Here is an 18196-nt window from a genome sequence, read left to right on the forward strand (position 1 = left end):
TCAAGGCCATGTTCAGGTGACGTGTGGTGTGTGTGTGATTTCCCCTCTCCGGCACCTCAAGGCCATGTTCAGGTGACGTGTGGTGTGTGTGATCTGCACCTCAAGATCATGTTCAGGTGACGTGGTGTGTGTGTGATCTCCATGTTCAGTAACGTGTGGTGTGTGTGATCTCCATGTTCAGGTGACGTGTGGTGTGTGTGTGATCTGCACCTCAAGGCCATGTTCAGGTGACGTGTGGTGTGTGATCTCCTCTCTCCTGCACCTCAAGGCCATGTTCAGTAACGTGTGGTGTGTGTGATCTCCCCTCTCCTGCACCTCAAGGCCATGTTCAGGTGAGTCCCTGGTCTGGTTGGCGGGTCTTTAGTGCATGAGCAGTGTGTCTCTCTGTGTCAGGCCGAAGCGGGTCTTCTCTGTGTCAAAGAGGCGCTGCAGGGAGGCCATGTAGAGCGCATGGTACCGGTCCACCTCGTCAGCGCTGGGCTCGCTGATCTGGGGAACGCTGATGGGCTCCCCCACTGGGTCAGAGGTCACATCAGAGACATCATCAGAGAGACACACACACACACACACACACACACACACACACACACACACAGTAACAGACAATCACTCGTTAACCCATAGTGTACTCTGGGCCTTTAACTCTACATGTACTGTATGTCAGTAACAGATGTGGCCTGTTTAACCAGTCACTCCTGTCATCCCCCCAAAGGTTCAAAGGCTGTGTGAAGGACGCTGCCTCATAGATCCAAAAGCCAAAACGTTCAATAACTGGCTTCCACCAATTTCATCACTGTGGCATCAGCTATTTGGTTGTTCAGGATAGAACTAATCAGTAACTTTAATAAAATTGTATTTGTTGGTCAGTGTGTCACGTAACTTAACCACGAATATATTTAGACAGACAGTAACGCACTTTAAATCTGAAGCCCATCTGTGCTTCAGTGAATAGCTGCAAGCCCTGGTAAAAGACTGACGAGTCTCACCCACGGAGGTGATGGGTTTGGGGAAGGGCATGACGCCCCAGGTGTCTGCGGAGAGCAGGCTGCAGCCCTGGATCACACACAGCGCGAAGCCCACTATCTTCTGAAGCCGCTTCTGCAGCCACCGGCACCACGAGCCGTCCGCAAACATCACCTGCTGGTACGTGTCATTCTCACCGAAGGAGAAGACCGGGACCAGGGCCGCCCTGCCAAGGAATGCAACAATGTTACATCCGACACATTCTCTCAAGGCCGCTGCCAAGGCAACAGTGGAACACTAAAGGGGCAACAGCGGAACACTAAAGGGGCAACAGTGGAACACTGGAACACTAAAGGGGCAACAGTGGAACACTAAAGGGGCAACACTTGAACACTAAAGGGGCAACAGTGGAACACTAAAGGGGCAACACTTGAACACTAAAGGGGCAACAGTGGAACACTAAAGGGGCAACACTGGAACACTAAAGGGGCAACACTTGAACACTAAAGGGGCAACAGTGGAACACTAAAGGGGCAACACTGGAACACTAAAGGGGCAACAGAGGAACACTAAAGGGGCAACACTGGAACACTAAAGGGGCACAGCGTGCCTCTAAGATGTGCCGTACCCGTGCTTCAGGGCCTTCCGCACAAAACCTTTACGGTTCTTCAGGGTGACTTGATTTACCCCAGGGGTTGTGTTGAGGGACTCCGCAGCACCCCCCACCGCGATGACGATGGCATTTCCTGTGCCGTTCCGAGACAGGATGAAGTCTATGGTGTCATGAGTCACGGGACAAACACCTGAGGTGGAGTGAGACCAGAGCAATCATCTTCATTAAAGAGAGTGCAAAATGAAATCAAAGACAGATGTATCACCAAAACAACCAGTGAAGGACATATTTCCAAATGTGACTTTACAATCCTAATAGCTTATGTCATTTAGGTTTGTTATTTAATTCTAACACACATCACCGCTCAGGGTCAAGTGGGAGCAAAGCAGCCTGTAACCACGGCGGGATCTTAACCTGTAGACATTAAGTACTCCCTGGCAACGGGCAGGAGGAAGTTTCCCGACAGCGTGGCCACAAAAGGCGTTATCCCGGGATACTTCTTGGAAAACCCATTGGCCTCAGTGCCAAAGTTGCAGAGCGCTCCAAAACAGAAAATTCCATGTGGGTGATAGCCAAAGATATAATTCTTGTCAGGTGGTAAATGATGGGTTTTGATGAGCTGAAAAAGCAATGATGTTGAATATTAACTCCTCTGTAACTGAAATGATCAATATATTGATGAACATTTAAAAATGTTTAAATGTGTAAAAGTTTTTGTAGTGAGTGAATAGACATGCAGCCATTCAGTCAGTGTCAGTTTCCTGGTGCTCACTTGGATGGGGAAGTAACCGCTGAGGTAAGTCCACACTGGCCAGCCCCTCACCCACGACCATCTCCTGCCAGCTGACATTAAAAATGTTTTTTAGATACACTCTGAGACACTAAACCAGTTTTTATAAAGCAAGATGATTTAATATGAAGCCTTCTCCACTAAGAAAGTGCTGAGCTATAAGCTTGCCTTGTTTATGTGTTTTCCAGTCGTATACCAACCACAGATAGTAAAGTGCAGTGATCCACCAACACGATGTGTACAGCAGGTAGATCAGCAGAATAATACACACAGGACCTACAGAGAGAGAGAGAGAGAGGGAGAGAGAGAGGGAGGGAGAGAGAGGGAGAGAGAGAGAGAGAGAGAGAGAGGGAGAGAGAGAGAGAGAGAGAGAGGGGGAGGGAGAGAGAGAGGGAGAGGGAGGGAGAGAGGGAGGGAGAGGGAGAGAGACAGAGAGGGAGAGAGAGAGCGAGAGGAAGGGAGAGAGGGAGGGAGAGAGAGGGAGAGAGAGAGCGAGAGGGAGGGAGGGAGAGGGAGAGAGACAGAGAGGGAGAGAGAGAGCGAGAGGAAGGGAGAGAGGGAGAGAGGGAGGGAGAGAGAGAGAGAGAGAGAGAGAGGGAGAGAGAGAGGGAGAGAGAGAGAGGGAGGGAGAGAGAGGGAGATGCAGAGAGGCTGTTTACTTTAGCATGCCCTGAACTGTGTACATTATAGCTGCACAGTCAATACCCTGGAGTTCAGTCACATAAATTACACTATATATATATAAATATATATGTGTATATTCTCTAGTTCAGTCACATGAATTACACATTTAGATGATTGCTTCATTTAAACCACAAAGAAGGAGAATAAAAGACTAAGCAAACCTTTACTGGATTAATCACATTCTCGTACGTGGTTTTGTCCTGTCACTCACCAAGGAAGAGGAAAGAGAGGATGTACTGCACGACGGCCAGCCTCTGAAGCAGCCTGGTCAGAGTTCCACTGGACACCCAGCGGACGGAGGGCAGGTGTCTGACGGCGGCCAGGACGCTGGACCGGACACTGGTCCCCACACCTGCAACAGCAGAGAGAGAGACAGAGAGACAGAGAGACAGAGAGACAGAGAGAGAGAGAGAGAGAGAGGGAGGGAGAGAGAGAGAGAGAGAGAGAGATGTGAGCAGAGAGAGAGAGAGAGGTGAGCAGAGACGGCAGACTTCACACGCTCCAGCCTCTACCCACACATCACACTGTGTGAATGGAAAACGTCAGGTGCGATGAAAATGAAAATCAGACGGGGACGGCAAGGAGAGGACGGGGACAGCAAGGAGAGGACGGGGACAGCAAGGAGAGGACGGGGACAGCAAGGAGAGGACGGGGACAGGCAGGAGAGGACGGGGACAGCAAGGAGAGGACGGGGACAGGCAGGAGAGGACAGGGACAGGCAGAATGTCTGAGCGTCAGACTTACGTCCCCATTTCTGAGCACGCATGCTGGCATCACCAGCGGAGATCAGGTACACTCAGACTGCTGTCTTTACCAGAGCACTGCGTTTGTTCTCGGTGTTTGTTCTCTGTGTGCCATGGTTTAAGTTCTGCTTGTATAAGACACAGACATCAGAGGTTTGGGATTACGATTACAGTTACGCCCCAGTGCCCTTCAAAATGATCCAATGAAAACTACATCTAGGAATTTTGTAAATCCAAGATACTTAACGGAAATCGGATAATGTGTTCCTGAACAGTTCAAAGTACACTACCCTCCCACCTTGGCATCCATATGCAGGTTGGGTGGTTATCCTTTAATGCTGATGAAGAATGAAACGGTAAGGAAGAAAGGGAAGTAAGAAGGACCATGATTGGCCACAACCACACTGAGACACTGAGTGCCAAAAGCATAGAAGTCCACCAAAACATTTAGGTAGTGAAATTAACATAAATACACATATTATACATATATACTGTATATAAATACACATATTATACACCATATATAAAATGCAATGTGTTTTTCACTACAGCAGGAGACACACAGTTTACCAAAACTGAACAAATGAAAAGTCAAATATGGTAAAGTCTCCATTAGTGTTGGTAGGGTTCCTGAATAAAGTTTATGAGCAGATTCTACCGCACAGTGCTGAAATACAAAGAGGATTTGGCCTCCATCAGTCAGATATCAGCTGTGTGATATGATATGGCGTCAGACATGTGCGACATCAAAGGGGAAGAAGCTCAGAGAGACGTGTTAAGAGAGACGTGTTCAGAGAGACGTGTTCAGAGAGACGTGTTCAGTAGCACTGACCGCCTGAGGCCCAGCTGGACCTAACCACATGCTGCTAGTGCACGCTGCTAGTGCACGTGTTACTTCCCTACCTCCAGAACATACAGAATATACATTTCTCTGAACTTTGCTCTGAACTTAGCATGCTGATGATACACCACTCACTGGGACTGCCTGTACTCCATACATGCCAGGGTAGGCAGAGACACTGACTGTTTCTGATGCAGGACAGACATACATTTATTTCACAGACAGATTTCTGACAGCCAGGTGCTATCTCTATAAACTGTGTTGTGTTGTTATGATAATGCTATCTCTCTAAACTCTGTGTGTTGTTATGGTAATGCTATCTCTACAAACTGTGTTGTGTTGTTATGATAGTGTGATGATAAGAGAATTTACCTCTCCACTCCTGAGCTTTTGGCCAGGCAGAATCCATGGCAGAGTCTCCTGCTTGTGAGCGAGTCCGGGGTCTGAGTTGTACTGGCGGAGGGCAAACCACGCTGAAGTATTTCCCTGTACAGATGCTGACCTTGACTTTTGAGCAGCTGAAACACAATGAGTTTCTGTTTGTAGTATCAAGCTTATCTATGGCAATGTATCTTCTGACCAAAAGCTAACAAACTTCAGAATGCAGTTCATATCACAGAAAAACCCACGCTTTGGTTAAGATGATTTCATTTTAGGACGTAAATAGATAGAATCCATTACAAGACCAAAGGCCTAACAGCTACACTGAACATACAGTACAAACACAAACCTGATTATATTATTGAGGAAGACATTGACAGGTATTACCAAATGTACTTCACTTATTGATATACTGTTATAAGGCACCGAAAATGAACCAATGCCATTGCTCTTTCTAGTTCTCATTGGTCTGCCTCTGGCCAACCCTTCATGAGTCACTCAGATTATCTGAGTATGGCGCCTTGGAGGACATTCACATGTCCCTGTTCTCTGAGAAGCAGAGATGGTGTCAGACACAGAAGCAGACATTTTGTGTTTATCAGTTTTGAGGGGCAGCACACACTGAGGGCTGAGGCAGCCTGTTAATCGCACCTTCACAGAGCCACCTCTTTCACCACTTTTACGTTATTGATTATTTGTAACTACATGAGAACAGCCTTGAGCAGATTCCTCAAATTCAGATGATCTTACCTGCTCTCATGCAGCAACTAGGCTATTGCAGCAAAGGCCACTAGGTGGCGCACCAGACTACTGATCAATGTGTGGCGTTGAGCAGACATATTCTATATTCGTATACGAAATATATATATATATATACTGTACATATATATATACATATCTCACAGACAACATCGAATTAACTGTCGTGTCTTTTGAAGAGGTAAAATGTCAAAAAGGGAGCAGCTTTGAGATTCGTTTGACGCACCGTCTAGATAAGTATCAAAGACCATGAAGGGTTAAACGAGGGGCGTCGCCTCCGCTGCTGTGGCGGGTGCAGGTGATGCCCGATGTGCCAAGCCTCAGCATCTTCCGAGTCTGACCAAACGGGGTGCGGTCACACCACACGAGTCTCCAAATCGGAGAAACTGCAGATCGATGAGTCAATTCAGAGCTAAACTACAACCAGGAGCCTTGTAATTTATTCAAGCAGAACGCAGACAACGCGGACATTGTTCTCTCTTGTGTAGACATGAGATCGAGTTTTTGAGGAAAAGAAGACAATAACCAAACGAACTAGAAGACTGTTGGACACGTATTCCATTCATACGGTGAGATCTAACAGAAGGATTTCGCTATTCAATAGCCTACAACTCCAGTAGTAAAGCTAAGTGATCCCCCCGTTGCTAATAAGCAATCATGGCATGGCCCTGCATCACAAGGGCTTGCTGCATTAACCGCTATTGGAGTGAGTTAGACAAAGCGGACATCGCGGTGCCGTTGGTCTTTACGAAATACTCGGACGTGGCCGAGGGGCAGCATGTGCACCCGCAGCGTAGAGACCGGCCAGTCGCTAGAGAGGCGCAGCCTCCCGCGAGCGAGCAGGAATCTGCAACGAAGACGGCTCAGCACGCGAGTGCCGCATTGGGTGATGAGGGCTCGAGCTCGTCTGTGATGCGTCAGGACTTTAAGGCTTGGAAGGTGCGCCCGGAGCGCAGCTGCAAACCGCGAGACCAGTACCACCCCTCCGGGGCCCCCTTCAACAATGAGAGTCAGTATCAAAAGGATTACAAGCCATGGCCCATCCCCAAAAAGGGTGACCACCCCTGGATCCCAAAAGCTAGCCCCACCAAGTCTGCCTCAGAGAGCGCAGTGCCCTCTGCTAAGGAGCAGGCTGTCACAGAGGTGGACACAGGCGTGGAGAAATGCGAGATTGAGGAGAAGCAGCAGGAGAAAGAGACGAAGGAGAGGGAAGAGAAAGTGCTGAAGAAGGAGAAGGATGCAGAGAAGAGCCAGAGCTGCAAGCTGGGTCAGGAGGAGGCACCGGAGGAGGCGTCGGAGGGGAAAGTACGGGAGGGGAAAGGCAGGGCTGCTGCAGATGCAGTCAACAGACAGATCAAGTCTGGAAGCTCATACAGGTGATTGTGTGTGTGTGTGAGTGCGTGTGTGTGTGTGTGTGTGTGTGTGTGTGTGTGTGTGTGTGTGTGTGTGTGTGTGTGTGTGCGCGTGTGCGTGTGTGCGCGTGTGCGTGTGTGTGTTTGTATTCATGTGAGCACATGTGTTTGAGTGTGTGTTTCCTCACACACATCTCACTGTAAAGTCCAAATACATGAATATGAATCAGTGATATAATGTCACCTGTCTTGAGCACAGCAGAGCCACGGCGGCAGGCCTGTAGTGTCTGCGTGAGGAGAGCGCAGTGTGTGTGTGTGTGTGTGTGTGTGTGTGTGTGTATTCGTGGACGCTGCTGCTCGCTGGTCCCATGGCTGCAGCTCCTCTCCCACCACTCTAATATAACCAGAAACTCAAACACACACACACACACACACACACAGCTGCAGCAGGATCGATTCCCCACCCACCCACTCCTACTCCCTGCCCCCCCACTCCTACCCCCTGCTTTGTTCCTCCCTTATCATGTTACAGAATCAAATAGCCATAAGGCAAGCTGGGGGCGGGGGGGTCGGGGCTGAGGATGGGGGGGTCGGGGGGGGTTGGGGGGTCGGGGCTGAGGATGGGGCCTGGAAATAAACAACCAAATGCATCTGAGCGTCTGAGACCCCCCCCCCCCCCCCCCCCCCTCCCTACATGGTCTCTAGGGTCAGGGCAAGGTCATGTAGGCGTCGTCAGTGGAGCTCTGTTGGGCAGCCTGGTTAAGGCCCTGTGTTACAATGAGGTGTGTGTGTGTGTGTTTGTGTTTTTAATCCATTTTAGACTTTTAAGTTACCTATTGTGTGTGTGTTGGTCTGTTTCTGTATGTTTACATGTGTTTGTGTGTGTGTGTATGGATGTATGTCTGTGTATGAGTGTGAGTATGTATGTCTGTGTGTGTGTGTGTGTGTGTGTGTGTGTGTGTGTGTGTGTGTGTGTGTGTGTGTGTGTGTGTGTGTGTGTGTGTGTGTCAGTCTGAGGCTGAGGCTGGGCTCTGAATAGGCGTAGTGTTTGTTTCCTCTCTGGACTCCTGAGAGGAATCTGATGAGTCACGTCTGAGCTGCGGTCCTCCCAGGGTTCCCTCAGCAAAGGACACATGGTCATAGACACATGGTCATAGACACATAGACAGAGGCCTACAGAGGCCAGTGATGATCTGTGTCTGGTGTTTTAGGACGGAGTTTAAGGCCTACACTTTGACCAGTGATGATCTGTGTCTGTGGTGTTTTAGGACGGAGTTTAAGGCCTACACTGACGTGAAGCCGGTGAGACCCATGAGAGCCAAGTCCCAGTACGCGGCGCCCAGCAGTGAGAAGGCCACCAGTGAGAAGGCCACCAGCCTGGAGACCAGCTACAGCTCCAACTTCAAGGGGGTGCAGGGAGCGCCGCAGGACAACAAGCAGTTGGACCGCCGCCGGATACGCAGCCTCTACAACGAGCCCAGGAAGGACACTGGCAAGGTAACACACATGTAGCCAAACACTGCCCCCTGCTGCAGGGAGGGCAAACTGCACCCCTCTGCAGTCAGACCGATCTGTGTTCGGTCCTGTCATGGATATTTCTGAACATGCTCTTAAATGCATTGTTATAAATATGTGATTTTATACTCAATCCAGGCTTCAGTCTTTCACTAGTTTATGCAGGGATGAAACTAAATATTTTGGAGACATGCCGTTTCCTCTGTGTAACATTTTTCTCACAGTAATGGAGAATATTTGTTCTGAGCCACCCAGGTGTAACTGAGGGTTCAGTTTGAACATGTACCATGAGAAACAGTAGTGAACAGGAAGTGTAAGTTCAGCCCATCCGTATGTCTTTAGCATATATAATAATAATAATAATTCCTTTAATTTGTAATGCACTCTTCATTCAGAAGAATCTCAGAGTGCCACAAGGATGGAACGTGGAGGGCTTACCATGAACATCTAGCTGTTCTGAGCCCAGAGGCTTGAAGCGCTTTAGGTGTAGAACATGTGAAACTCTCATGCTGCTCTTTTCATGAAGTTTTCATAACAACAGCAAAAGAGAAGCGAGTCTAATGCTAATGCTATCATGCTATACTGCTAATGTACCAATAGATGGCGCTTCACTTCACGCCAGGAAGAGAGCTGATGCTTGTGCGTGCTCTGTGTTGATGTAGCCCCTCCCTCTCTCACTCTCATAGGACGGCTCTGACAGTGACAGCAGCTCTGTTCTAGACCTGCTCTAGTCAGGTGTGTGTTGTGAGTGTGTGTGTGTGTGTGTGTGTGTTGTGTGTGAGTGTGTGTGTGTATGAGTGTTTCTGTGTGTGTGTGTGTGTGTTTTGTTTGTTGTGTGTGTGTGTGTTGTAAGTGTGTGTGTGTGTGTGTTCTGTGTGTGTGTGCGTGTGTGTGTATGTGTTGTAAGTGTGTGTGTGTTTCTGTGTCTGTGTGTGTGTGTGTCTGTGTGTGTGTGTGTGTGTGTGTGTGTGTGTGTGTGTGTGTGTGTGTGTGTGTGTGTGTGTGTTGTGTGTGTGTGTGTGTGTGTTGTGTGTGTGTGTTCGTGTGTGTGTGTTGTAAGTGTGTGTGGAGCATGGAGTAGGACTGGGCCTTGTTCACTCTAACCGCACCCTCAGTCAGCAGGACAGGATCACACACACGACCACACACACACACACACAGAACACACACACAAGACCACAGTCAATCCTTCCACAAGGCCCTGAGGCCAGAACCCTCTCCAAACACTCACGCATCACACTTCAATCATGCACACTTTTGGACGATTCATTTGGGGGTTTTAGAATGTGCATTTACATTTAGGATATCAGAACATGCTTTCATCATTTGATTACTTCGGACCACTTACGAGATCTCTTGTTGTGGTGAGACCAGCCTCTCAGCGACAGCCTTACTCCAGGTCACCCTGGCATCCTCATTGGATGAGACAACACCCAGTCCCCCTTGGCATCCTCATTGGATGAGACAAGCCCCCCAGTCCCCTGGCATCCTCATTGGATGGATGAGCTGATAAGTTGAGTTGCATGATGGGAAGGATTGAGGCTCATAATACACAGGTGCATGATGGGAAGGATTGAGGCTCATTGAGGCTCATAACACACACACACACATGATGGGAAGGATTGAGGCTCATAACACACACACACACACACACATGATGGGAAGGATTGAGGCTCAAAACACACACACACATGATGGGAAGGATTGAGGCTCATAACACACACACACACACACACATGATGGGAAGGATTGAGGCTCATAACACACACACACACACACACACATGATGGGAAGGATTGAGGCTCATAACACACACACACACACACACACATGATGGGAAGGATTGAGGCTCATAACACACACACACACACACACACACACACATGATGGGAAGGATTGAGGCCCATAACACACAGGTGCATGATGGGAAGAATTGAGGCTCATAACACACACATACACATGATGGGAAGGATTGAGGCTCATAACACACACACACACACATGATGGGAAGGATTGAGGCTCAAAACACACACACACACACACACACACACACATGATGGGAAGGGTTGAGGCTCATAACACACACACACACACACACACACATACATGATGGGAAGGATTGAGGCTCATAACACACACACACACACACACATGATGGGAAGGATTGAGGCTCAAAACACACACACACATGATGGGAAGGATTGAGGCTCATAACACACACACACACACACACATGATGGGAAGGATTGAGGCTCATAACACACACACACACACACACATGATGGGAAGGATTGAGGCTCATAACACACACACACACACACACACATGATGGGAAGGATTGAGGCTCATAACACACACACACACACACACACAACACATGATGGGAAGGATTGAGGCCATAACACACAGGTGCATGATGGGAAGAATGAGGCTCATAACACACACATACACATGATGGGAAGGATTGAGGCTCATAACACACACACACACACATGATGGGAAGGATTGAGGCTCAAAACACACACACACACACACACACACACATGATGGGAAGGGTTGAGGCTCATAACACACACACACACACACACACACATACATGATGGGAAGGATTGAGGCTCATAACACACACACACACACACGATGGGAAGGATTGAGGCTCAAAACACACACACACATGATGGGAAGGATTGAGGCTCAAAACACACACACACATACATGATGGGAAGGATTGAGGCTCAAAACACACACACACATACATGATGGGAAGGATTGAGGCTCATAACACACACACACACACATACATGATGGGAAGGATTGAGGCTCATAACACACACACACACACATACATGATGGGAAGGATTGAGGCTCATAACACACACACACACACATACATGATGGGAAGGATTGAGGCTCATAACACACACACACACACATGATGGGAAGGATTGAGGCTCAAAACACACCAGTGGGCAAACACCATACATGATGGGAAGGATTGAGGCTCAAAACACACACACACATACATGATGGGAAGGATTGAGGCTCATAACACACACACACACACACACATACATGATGGGAAGGATTGAGGCTCATAACACACACACACATACATGATGGGAAGGATTGAGGCTCATAACACACACACACACACATACATGATGGGAAGGATTGAGGCTCATAACACACACACACATGATGGGAAGGATTGAGGTCTTGTTGCATAGCCACTCTCTGGAGGTCTACACGCTCCACTGTCTCACTCAGACGAATGAGATGCCTCGTTCTGCATGCAGCCGTATAACTTACGGGGCCCTATGTTCGCACCGCAGCAAACCAGCACAAATGACAGATATATAGATCATCTGTTCGGCTCCTTCAGCGCTCAAACACAAAGCACTGGAAGCAGTAAATCCCACGGTGGCATATATAAACCACATAGTATATGGACTATGTGATGGTCCCAATAATGAATAGCACTTAAATAGTTGAACTAGGTTAACCATGCCAGTGAATATAAGATATGTGACTTATATGTGACTTTTGACCCTTGACTTTGACATCTCACGGCTTAGCAAGTGTCCAATCTGGCACTTCTGATTTCAGTTGTGTAACTGAAATAATGTGCTGCTGCTGGTGATGTGGTGGTTTGTGTTGTGTCATTTGTGTTGAGTTTGCTGAAACAGAGCCAGAGATTGGCACAATGTAGGACTCCAAACCTCACCCTCTTTCTTTCTGTTAACCTCTCCAGACTACTAACAGAAAATACAGTTTTGTATTGAAAGAAATTTCATATACAAGGAATACTGCATCACTATACTGAACTCCCCCATCCCATGTAGAAGTGAGTACGTCTGTCTCACGGCCTCCAGAGGCTAGTCTGCTTGGACATGCCCTCTCTGTCTCACGGCCTCCGGAGGCTAGTCTGCTTGGACCTGCATTCACTCGGCTGGAGTTCAGACAGGCAGTTTGACCCCCGACCCCGATGAGTTTAGCAGCGCTGTCGGTGAAACAGCCTGACTGAACCCCAGCCGGGGCCTGGCCACGGGCCTCTTCCTGCTAATCCAGACCTTGTTTGTGTCCTGCCCAGGTGGAGAAGACCAAGCCCAAGAAGAGCACCACACCCACAAGCCACAGCAAACAGATGAAGAAGGCCAAGGAGAAGCAGACGGAGAAGAGCCAGCCACCCAAGAAGAAGAGCTCTGTGATCAGCCTCCAGTCAGACCCTGATGCCATCGCCATCGCAGACGCAGACGCAGACGCAGACGCAGACGCAGACGCCGCCGTCAGCAAACAGAGCAAAGAGATGATCAACAGACTGGCCGAGGGGAAGGAGTAACACCTGGTGCACTTTACACACGCTGATGTGGGGAGTCAGGTTATGCCCCGGTGGGAAACAGAGGATTCTCCTACCCTCTTTTGCCCCTTGTCTGCCAGTAAACCCTCTCCTCTCCTCTCTTCTTCTCTCCTCCCGTCTCTCCTCTCCTCTCTTCTCTCCTCTCCTCTCCTCTCCTCTCCTCTCCTCTCCTCTCCTCTCCTCTTCTCTTCTCTCCTCTCCTCTCCTCTCCTCTTCTCTCCTCTTCTCTCCTCTCCTCTCTTCTCCTTTCTTCTCCTCTCCTCTCCTCTCCTCTCCTCTCTTCTCTTCTCTTCTCTTCTCTTCTCTTCTCTTCTCTTCTCTTCTCCTCTCCTCTCTTCTCTTCTTCTCTCCTCTCCTCTCTTCTCTTCTCTTCTCTTCTCTTCTCTCCTCTCTTCCTTCCTCTCCTCTGGCATCTGTGCTGGCAGAGTCAATCCTGCCATCTGTCACTCTGATTGTCCTCTCCGGGCTCCTATATCACTGCATTAGCCATAAAGAGTGTCTGTCTGTCTGTCTGTCTGTCTCTGCCTGTCTGTCTCTGCCATGGCCCTGAGGCTCTTCCTCTTCAGCTGTTTCTGGCTGCGCCCCTGAACCGCTGCCTGCCTCTGGGCTCGACCTAGGAGAGTATCCCCGTAAGAGTATCCCCGTTTCTTGATGCTCATTAGAGGTTCAGAGGGCTCAGGGTCCATCAGGACGGTAGGGGTATCTGGTCTAACAGGAGACTGAGTCCATATTTCCCCGTTAGAGAGAGGATTGGGTAGCTCTGCGTCTGGATTACTCACACTACAAAATTCACCTCAGTCACTCCACCTGAATTGGCAACTATTTGATGACACGTAATATCTCACTCAAGCAACAGTGATGTCACATCGACACGTTACCACTGAAGCAGCCAGCCACTGAAGGCCTCTCTCAGGCCTGCTCTTTACTAGAAACACCACAAGAAACACACTTAGGGGTAGTTAGTTATGTCAATTATCACCACATCTTCAGTAGGCCCTGCTGTAAGTAATATTATTCAAATCTAGCTAATCTTTTTACCTGCATGCTTACACGATATATTATATTACGATAGGAAAGGCAGCCTCACTTTCTGCAAACAAACATTTCGCCTCGTCCATCCCAGGTTAGAGCTGACTCTAGAACATATCTGGCCCTGGTCCACAAGAACCACAAACCTGAGCCAGACCTGAGCCAAACCTGAGCCAGACCTGAACCAGACCTGGTCTAAACCTAAACTAGACCTGGTCTAAACCTGAGCCAGACCTGGTCCAGTGTTGGCTGCCATCTTGGATGTATGAGCTTTCACAGTGGTTAGTGCTCAATAGGAGCGTCTCCAAATGTATACCACTGTCACATAGATGAGCATTTCAGTGCTAAAAAGCGAACAAATCCATTTCAAATCATGTTTGTCTTGTGTGAGAGAGGCACTGAGGCTTAAAAATGTGTGTACCTTCATTTATACGGATATCTGTGTTTCTATACTTGTTTGGATAAATCTACTGACAGACATCCCATAACACATGAGATCATTCAGCTCATATCCGCATGGGTGTGGCCATCATGGGTGTGGCTATCTGGTGAAACCTGATTTGAGATGAAATGAAGAAATTAATCCCCCCCCCAACCCCCCCGCCTGCCCCACAAACCCCATATGAGTCTGAGTGTGTCTGTCTGAAGTGAGGGAGTGGGTGTGGTTTCTCTGTGTCCATGGACAACACGTATTCTCTGTTAGCTTGCTTGACCCACCCCCGCCCTCGCCCCCGCCCTGGTGCTGTTTCTGCTGTCTCTCAGACAGAACCGCTTCATGGTAGCCAGAGGCTGCTGCTATTAGAGTCCACCCGTCACTGACTGCCTTCTCCAAACCCCCCCCGCCCCCCTGCCCTCCGCCTCCCCGCTGTGCTTTGCAGGGTGAGAGCCTTGTGTCGTTGTCATACAGCTTTAGGCCATGGTGCCAGAGAGCAAGCTGACCCAGCCCGGCTCTGTTCAGGCCCGGTGCTGGCTCTGTGTCCGGCTGTCCAGCTGCTCCGTGCCCCTCTGCTATTCTCATGATGTGCTGACCCCCCCCCCTCCCTCCATCCCCCCCCGCCCCTACACTGGGTGCTACCAAACGTGTGCTGTTTGAGTGGTGCTACCAAACGTGTGCTGTTTGAGTGGTGAGGCGTTAGACACAGGAAACGCGAGGAGATTTCGAGTCCTGGGAGGCTTGTGGCATTCACTGGTCTGCTGTAACTTGCTTGTGTTTTCAGCTTGCTATGGATGAAACGAATTAATAACATTGTGAAAAACTGTGCACATGGTGTCCTCCTTTTCTTCTTCATTGTGGAACATAATACAGACATGTAAGGAGTCCCTACACATGAGTTTGCTGTTCGGTGTTGTGTTGTGTTAGGTGTTGTTTTGTGTGTTGTGTATAGTGTTGTTTGTGTTTGGTGTTGTTTTGTGTTTGGTGTAGTGTTGTGTATGCCAAATTCCCAAGGAGCAGCATGACTGCACTGTGTTGAATTATGCAGCCATGAAATCTTTATGAAATATGCATCCATACTCCATCAGCTCTGATGGGTTATCTTATCCTTAATCTCCTCCAGTATGGCCTGTGTCCACCAATAAGACTTACACTCCGTGTTCATTTAAAAGGCCTGTGTCCACCAATTAAGACTTACACTCTCTGGAGAATGATATGGACTGTGAACATTTAATCTGCAAGTACATATTGTTAGTATGCTGGCTGCTTGTGTGTACTGTATTGAAGGGTGGGCCAACTCATTATTCTGTATAAGGGCTTTGAATTGGAAATGCATTGATTCTTTGCAAAAGCAAACGATTACATTCTGCCACAAACAAAGAACCATTAATAGAATGAACTAGCTGGATGCCAGACGAATTTAGCCACGCCCACAAACATTTAGGTCGGGAAGTTCGGTCTGGTGTCGCTCCGTTGGGGAGAAACTATCTCCTCACAAAAATCTATGAGGAGATAGATAGACCAATCAAATTGTCAGGGCGGGCCTTTATACGATGATGGGACAGATGATCAACCCTAACCTAATCAACCACGTCACCAAAGAGCTTTTGGGGTGAATTCGTTTTCAACAAACATGGCTGCCGTTGGAGAGCTGAAATGTGGAAATTCGAGTCTGTTTTAGAAGACATTGACAGCACATTCATTTTGAAAGAGGAACAGATAAACGCGATCAAGGCATTTGTCGATCGAAAAAGATGTTTTTTGCCGTCTTCTACGGGATCCGGTAAAAGTTTAATGTATCAGCTGGCCCCATGGTCTACGTTATGGTCATACTACGTTGCTCTGATTGGTTCTAGATATATCCAATTGAGCGAAGAGGCATTTTTTTTTCCTGGTTTCGGTTGAAACCGCCCCATAATTACAGCCCAACGGAGCGGTATCAGACTCATATTCTGACTAGAATTATGAGTATGACATCGTCAGGCTAAGAATGAACATCAATGCTGTGAAACAATTGTGTTTGTTGCCGGTCCAGCCACCACTGATGTTCTCCCACAACATGGCCGACATACTCCACATGTGACAGTGAACAGTGACCTGAATACAACATGGCCGGAATACTCCGCATATGACAGTGAACAGGTGACCTGAATCCAATAATGCCTTCCTCAAGCGGCAGAGAAGTGAGCACGAGAGCATGAGGACCTTTGGCTGCCGTTTGAATGGGCTGCCCTGATGAGGGCCTGCACCTTAGGAGAGGCTGTCTGGGGCTCACTCATCTGTGCCTTAGGAGAGCTGTCTGGGGCTCACACACACACACACACACACACACACCACACACACACACTCATCTGTGCCTTAGGAGAGTCTGTCTGGGGCTCACACACACACACACACACACACACACTCACTCATCTGTGCCAAAATGGTGTGAATTATTCATCCCTCTCAGGTCTCTGTGTTTGGTGGCGGCTGTAATGAAAATATTCAATGGACCCAAGAGGCGGGGCAGCATGATGTCACACTGCGGGGGCCCTCCAGTCAGTTTTACTTGCACTGGGCCAGAACCAGGGATGGATTCCCAAGCCCAGAACCGGGATGGATCCCCAAACCAGAACCAGGGGTGGATCCCAAGCCCACGGCCCACGGGTCCAGTAAGGTATGAGGTACACTTGCACTGCACATCAAAGAGTTCCTCTAGACATACTAACTGTAGGGGATGGGAGAGTTCTCCCAGGGAGAGTTCCTCTAGACATACTAACTGTAGGGGATGGAGAGAGTTCTCCCAGGGGGAGTTCCTCTAGACCATCGGTTCCCAAACTGGGTACGCGCTACCCCCAGGGCTACGCGAACGTGGTTCAGGGGGTACGCGGGGAGAAAATTTCCGCAATAACAGAAAACGACGGAATTCGCAGAATGTACCCGTTTGAAACAGAATTGCAACTTTCAGACGAAACATCATTTTGTGCATCAAAAATCGCCCAAATTCCCTTGTATTTTGTCCTGCAAGGCTGTATTTCGTTCTTATAAACACAACAACGATCGCAACGATGAACAAGCATTAATTAGAAAACAAAACACTGAGAAAAATGTCACGTCTGTGCTGAACTCCCGCTCCGGCCACGCCCCCCCTATTCAACACAGACCTCAATGAATTCGCTCATCTTCCCAATCGCCTGCAAATAATGTTTTTTTAGTCTTCTGTTCTGTTGATGGCTGGCAAACAACAACCTTAGAAGGTTTGGGTCACTTGTGGCACATATTATTCACTGATTTTAAGCCATCAATCTACCTATCTAGGTGAAAAGGAAAACTTTTTTTTTTCAACGGGGGGGGGGGGGGGACCACTGCTCTAGACATACTAACTGTAGGGGATGGGGTGAGTTCCTCTAGACATACTAACTGTAGGGGATGGAGAGAGTTCCTCCCAGGGTGCATCAGTGACTAACACTAACACCACATGAAAGAACCTTGAGTGTTGGCTCCCTAAAGAACCTTGAGTGTTGGCTCCCTAAATAACCTTGAGTGTTAGCTCCCTAAAGAACCTTGAGTGTTAACTCCCTAAAGAACCTTGAGTGTTAACTCCCTAAGCTCTGGGCCCTGGAGCTGGGCCAACCGGGTCATGTGCTGATGTGTCCTTCATCAGTCGTATGAGGAACATGAAACACACGAGCCATTCGGTAGGAACTGAAGGGGCAGTTTTGTTTGTCAAAAATGGATTTAGACTTACAGTAAT

The 18196-nt window shown here is 48.5% G+C and overlaps 2 protein-coding genes across 4 annotated transcripts; one reads left to right on the top strand and one right to left on the bottom strand.

Moving 5' to 3' along the window:
• Nucleotides 1-140: 140 nt before the first annotated feature.
• On the bottom strand, nt 141-5123 carry LOC122129822 (diacylglycerol O-acyltransferase 2-like). 2 transcript variants are annotated; one of them, XM_042704541.1, is made up of 8 exons: nt 5007-5123; nt 3262-3402; nt 2535-2642; nt 2349-2419; nt 1991-2195; nt 1592-1766; nt 987-1189; nt 141-515 (listed from the first exon to the last, which is right to left on the bottom strand). In XM_042704541.1, exons 1-8 carry the CDS (start codon nt 5041-5043, stop codon nt 361-363), a joined length of 1095 nt encoding a protein of 364 aa, XP_042560475.1. In that variant the 5' UTR covers nt 5044-5123; the 3' UTR covers nt 141-360. The 2 variants fall into 2 exon arrangements, with proteins under 2 accessions (XP_042560475.1, XP_042560476.1); XM_042704542.1 differs by lacking the exon at nt 5007-5123 and adding an exon at nt 3795-3919.
• Nucleotides 5124-5475: 352 nt separating this feature from the next.
• On the top strand, nt 5476-13154 carry LOC105903752 (microtubule-associated protein 6 homolog). 2 transcript variants are annotated; one of them, XM_042704544.1, is made up of 4 exons: nt 5476-7150; nt 8395-8623; nt 9328-9376; nt 12732-12807. In XM_042704544.1, the coding sequence occupies exons 1-3, from the start codon at nt 6432-6434 to the stop codon at nt 9370-9372; spliced, it is 993 nt and encodes a 330-aa protein (XP_042560478.1). In that variant the 5' UTR covers nt 5476-6431; the 3' UTR covers nt 9373-9376; nt 12732-12807. The 2 variants fall into 2 exon arrangements, with proteins under 2 accessions (XP_042560478.1, XP_042560477.1); XM_042704543.1 differs by lacking the exon at nt 9328-9376 and having other exon boundaries at nt 12732-13154.
• The last annotated feature ends 5042 nt before the right edge of the window (nt 13155-18196 follow it).

The sequence above is a fragment of the Clupea harengus genome, unplaced genomic scaffold, assembly GCF_900700415.2.
Source record: "Clupea harengus unplaced genomic scaffold, Ch_v2.0.2, whole genome shotgun sequence".
NCBI classification, from domain to species: domain Eukaryota; kingdom Metazoa; phylum Chordata; class Actinopteri; order Clupeiformes; family Clupeidae; genus Clupea; species Clupea harengus.

What these genes read in the sequence shown, in the direction of transcription:
- LOC122129822 (XM_042704541.1), bottom strand. Translation starts at nt 5,043, where the DNA reads ATGGATTCTGCCTGGCCAAAAGCTCAGGAGTGGAGAG. An exon ending in CCTCTCTTTCCTCTTCCTTG is followed by an intron (nt 2,643 to 3,261) that starts GTGAGTGACAGG and finishes CTCTCTCTGTAG; the next exon opens with GTCCTGTGTGTATTATTCTG. An exon ending in GGAGTACTTAATGTCTACAG is followed by an intron (nt 1,767 to 1,990) that starts GTTAAGATCCCG and finishes ACTCCACCTCAG; the next exon opens with GTGTTTGTCCCGTGACTCAT.
- LOC105903752 (XM_042704543.1), top strand. Translation starts at nt 6,432, where the DNA reads ATGGCATGGCCCTGCATCACAAGGGCTTGCTGCATTAACCGCTATTGG. An exon ending in AAGTCTGGAAGCTCATACAG is followed by an intron (nt 7,151 to 8,394) that starts GTGATTGTGTGT and finishes GTGGTGTTTTAG; the next exon opens with GACGGAGTTTAAGGCCTACA. An exon ending in CCAGGAAGGACACTGGCAAG is followed by an intron (nt 8,624 to 12,731) that starts GTAACACACATG and finishes TGTCCTGCCCAG; the next exon opens with GTGGAGAAGACCAAGCCCAA.